This window comes from Pristis pectinata, chromosome 4 (assembly GCF_009764475.1).
Source record: "Pristis pectinata isolate sPriPec2 chromosome 4, sPriPec2.1.pri, whole genome shotgun sequence".
NCBI lineage: Eukaryota > Metazoa > Chordata > Chondrichthyes > Rhinopristiformes > Pristidae > Pristis > Pristis pectinata.
The window spans coordinates 39543439-39547866 of NC_067408.1; the positions used below are offsets into that span (position 1 = coordinate 39543439).

The 4428-nt window shown below is 44.2% G+C and overlaps 1 protein-coding gene across 1 annotated transcript; it reads left to right on the plus strand.

Moving 5' to 3' along the window:
• Positions 1-255: 255 nt before the first annotated feature.
• On the plus strand, positions 256-3091 carry LOC127569365 (beta-2 adrenergic receptor-like). The gene has a single exon (XM_052013930.1). It carries the CDS (start codon positions 470-472, stop codon positions 1727-1729), a length of 1260 nt encoding a protein of 419 aa, XP_051869890.1. The 5' UTR covers positions 256-469; the 3' UTR covers positions 1730-3091.
• The last annotated feature ends 1337 nt before the right edge of the window (positions 3092-4428 follow it).

Consider the following 4428-nt stretch of genomic DNA (forward strand, 5'->3'; position numbering starts at 1 on the left):
TTAATGTTTTGGGACCAATTTCTGAAGGGAATGCTTATTAGAAAAGGAGTGTGATTTGTGAATTGAGAGAATCCAAATGACGAGTGTAGCAAAACAGTTTGGAAATATTTAATTTTATCCAACTTGTTGAATCTAAACTTTGTGAATGCGAAGAGCCAGTGGCAGAATTGACCGGGATAATTCCGACCCCTTTGAACACTTACTAGTAAATAGTTTCCTGACAGAATGTCTGTGAAGACTTTGGCGTTTGAAGTTACACACACATTGTGATTGGTTGTAAAAGAACATGACGTCCCCCGTGCGGCTATAAGTGCAGAAACCAGAGCTTTCAATTCGTTTTCCTAACCACATCTCTAGATATGCACCAGAGAGACGGGACCGGGTGGCAGGCGGCAGCACACGTGAATGAGCGTTGACAGGAGACCAAAGAGCTTCTGCCTGCTTCTGCCTCGCTTTGCCTACCATTAAGATGGGATCACAGGCCACTGGCACCGAGGAAAGTACATATTACCCACTGACCGCCGAATTGCTCAACGCCAGCGCAGCGCCGGGGACCGAGAGCGCTCCAGCGAGGAAGGAACTGAGTCCCGGCCTTAAGATTATAGTAAGCATCGTTATGTCAGTGATCGTGGTAGCAATCGTCTTTGGAAACGTATTGGTGATAACTGCAATCGCTAGGTTCCAGAGACTGCAGACTGTCACCAATTATTTTATCACCTCTCTGGCCTGCGCAGACCTGGTGATGGGACTGGTGGTTGTTCCTTTCGGGGGGGTTCGCAACATCACGGGGGCGTGGTACTTTGAAAACTTCTGGTGTGACTTTTGGACTTCTTTAGATGTGCTCTGCGTGACGGCCAGCATCGGCACACTGTGCGTGATCGCCTTGGATCGCTACCTGGCCATAACGTCGCCTTTCCGCTACCAAGTACTACTGACCAAGGGCAAGGCGCGGCTGGCGGTGCTGGCGGTGTGGCTGGTGGCGGCTCTCACCTCCTTCCTGCCCATCTACATGGGTTGGTGGCGGCTGGACGACACGGAGTCACTGAAGTGCTACGAGGATCCCAAGTGCTGCGAGTTCCTCACCAACAAAGAATTCGCCATCACCTCGTCCATCGTCTCCTTTTACTTCCCCCTGCTAGTCATGATCTTTCTGTACGCCAGGGTCTTCCAGGAAGCGAGGCAGCAGCTGAAGAAAATCAACAAATGTCAGGGACGATTTCACTATCACAACAACAACGTGAACCTTGCCCCGGCACCGAATGGGAAGGTTGCCAAACAGGGGCATAAAAGGACGTCTCGATTCCTGAATCTGAAAGAGCACAAAGCTCTGAAGACCCTGGGGATTATAATGGGCATTTTCACCCTCTGCTGGCTGCCTTTCTTCGTTGTAAATATCGTCAACGTTATCTTCAAGGACAGCATTTCCAGCCCGGTCTTTACTTTCCTGAACTGGGTTGGCTACTCCAACTCTGCCTTCAACCCGGTGATTTACTGCCGCAGCTCGGACTTCAGGCACGCCTTCAGGACGGTGCTGTGGGGCTGCAGGGACACTCTGCCCTCGACACAGCACGGCGGCTGTGCCACCGCGCTGCAAAGCGACGAGCGAGCCGAGAACGGCTGCCCGCTGCACTGCAGCTTCGAAGGCTCCGCGTCCGTCGCGGGCACCTCGCCGAATTGCAGCCCCGACACTAACGGGAACGACCGAAAGCTGCTGGATTCGGTGATATAAAGCTGAATGCTTCACGAAGACAGTGGGACAAAGTAACTTTGTAAAATTATAGTTCAGTAAACACGTGTGTCCTGACCATATTCCGCTGTACTTTTTCATGCGTTCACCTACCTCATTATTGTTCTGTAAAGACAATGCAATGCACTGTGGTGATAACTATAGGAGAGGTTATATGAACTATAGTCAGCTCATGGTAGCAGGAGACAGTTAGATGAGTGTTGAACGTGAGCATTAACAGTGAATGTCTAAACGTTTACAACCAGCAACGTGCCCATCACTAGAGCATTATTCTTCGCCCTGCTCTCTGTTGAATGATAATCGGGTGCATCGTTTATCTGAGCTGTGAGCAACTTGGCAAAACTTGCAAAGATGCAATAAGAGTGCAATACATTGTGCGGCGCGCGTTGAGCGAGGTTCCTTCGAATCTCGGGAGTTGAAAGTGTCAGTCACTACATGTAGCTGTGATCGGCATCAGAAGAAGGGGTATCGCCGTGGTCTGTGATGCTCACTGACCAGTTCTGTGTGTTTGGGAGAAAGGAAGCGGGCGGTATTTGCGTGCGTTCGCGGGATGAACCAGTGTCAGTGTTTTATTCAGTTGTTTAGATATACCGCATTTTTATGAACCTCATGCTTACAATTATGGACAGAAGTAGGGAATCCTTCATTTCTCCACGAATTTTCACAAAATGCAAAACAAACGTGCGCGTTGGTGGTTCGGTGTGTCCATATGTTTGTGCATCTGTGCGCTAGTATTTGTTGTCCGTGTGTGGACTGTGGTGATATTTAGTTGTACGTTGTAACGTTGCACATTCAGATCAACTCCAAGCTCCTTTCGTTTTGGCGTTAAGTGGAGATAGGTTTGCATTGCCTAGCAATCTGCAGCTTTATTTCTGAATAGTTTCGCATGTTACGAGACTCTGGGCTGTGGTCTTACCGGACCCGGCCTTGACAGCACGCCGTCACCAGAATTTACCTGAAAGCTTTGGAGCTTTCATGGTGAATGGTTAACTTTCCGCCCATGTTAGTTGAAAAGCTATTCTACTCGGTCTTGGTCTCCTGTGGCGCTATTTTGTTCCTGTGTCAGGGTCTTGGGATGTTCTTGTTCCTTACCGCTTGGAGCGGATATTTGTGGGTAAATGTGCAATACAGCTCGTTGTTTCAGCGTTGAATAGGCATGGGGCAGTTCAATGTTTACTTGATGTCCTGGTCGATATATTTTCGCACAACGTGAAAGCAAAACATAAAGCTATTTTGGTCTTTCATATGAATCCTAATAAGTGAGAAATGAAACATTTTGGATATTTATTATTTGGAATAAATGTTGGCTGTTCTTCGTGTATAAATAAATATATATTTAAATCATTTAACTTTGAGCAGTTTGTTTCTAGCAGAGCAGATCCCTGCTTGCGCTATGTATTCAATTGCTATGACCATCCAATCACATAAAGTACCTGAGACTGTTCGTAGTGACTTTTTTGATTATATCTTGGAGTAAAATTTGGAGAAAATGCACATCATTAGGTGGATCCAGTAGCTGAGTGCCCAATGAATATTTGTGTACTGATACTTTGTAATAAATTCAAACTCAACACCAGTTCAAACACTTGTAAAGACGGGAAGATTGCGTTCTCATGAGTTCGCAAGCAGAACTCGGCAGATAAAAATCCAGCAGAAAAGGCTAACGGAAATATTGACACTAATGCATTGAAGTATTAACTATCTATGTGGTCTTTCACAGTAACTGCAACATCAACTATTGACCAGCAGGGAGATCCTGAAGTGGTCCAACTTCCAGGGTCTGCAGAACTATTTATAAGTGCAGAAGGGTTCACCTGAATGGTAAAGCGTCAGAAGTAGATGTATGTTTTAAAATCAGTTCCTTTAAGAATTCCCCAAAATCTGAGACATCTCACTTGACAGTGTATTCAGTTTATTGCACTGAATTACACACTTTATTTCTTCCAACAAATAATTTTATTCAGCAGCATTTTAACAAAGCAGTGCTTCAATCTTTATGCTTAATCTAATAAACAGCATTCTGAATATATTCCTTAACCATCTCACATTGATTTCACCGCATTATCCACTCAGCGCTTGAAGGCATCCAATATCCAGAGTAGCTCAGTGGCAAAGGTACAATCGCATGTCATTTTTTTTAAAGTGTGTTGAAATATTTCAAGTTTAAAGTATTCAGCAAGAAAGAATAATTGGTTATTGAGTAGTTTCTTTTTTGACCGCATCTGAAAATATAGAAAAGACAACTGTGGAAAAGATAAGTAAAACATGGAAAAGGCTGGAGGTAGGCATTCTAAGCTTTCTCCCATTTAGCTAGGAAATCTTTGCCTCATATTAAATCTTTTTATTTTTCCAGATTTGTTAAAATTCTAATTTGCCGTTCCATCTATATTTTTTTCATTTCTAATTTTACATTGCTCAATATGAATGGATCGACCAACTAAACTAACACATATGGCAGAGCTCTTTTTGAACACTGCAAATGTAATTGTAAATTGAGTTTTGCAACCAAGTCCATTGACTCGAAGGTGACACCTATAGGAGAGAGGAAGTCACAGGCAGAGCCTGGTGCGAGATGTACTTCTTTCAAAGCTAATTGCCTGATTTGATGTTTAATGCCTGATTTAATTATGTTTAATACAGGTCAAATATAAAGCTTGAAATAGATGTAAATCAAAATTATA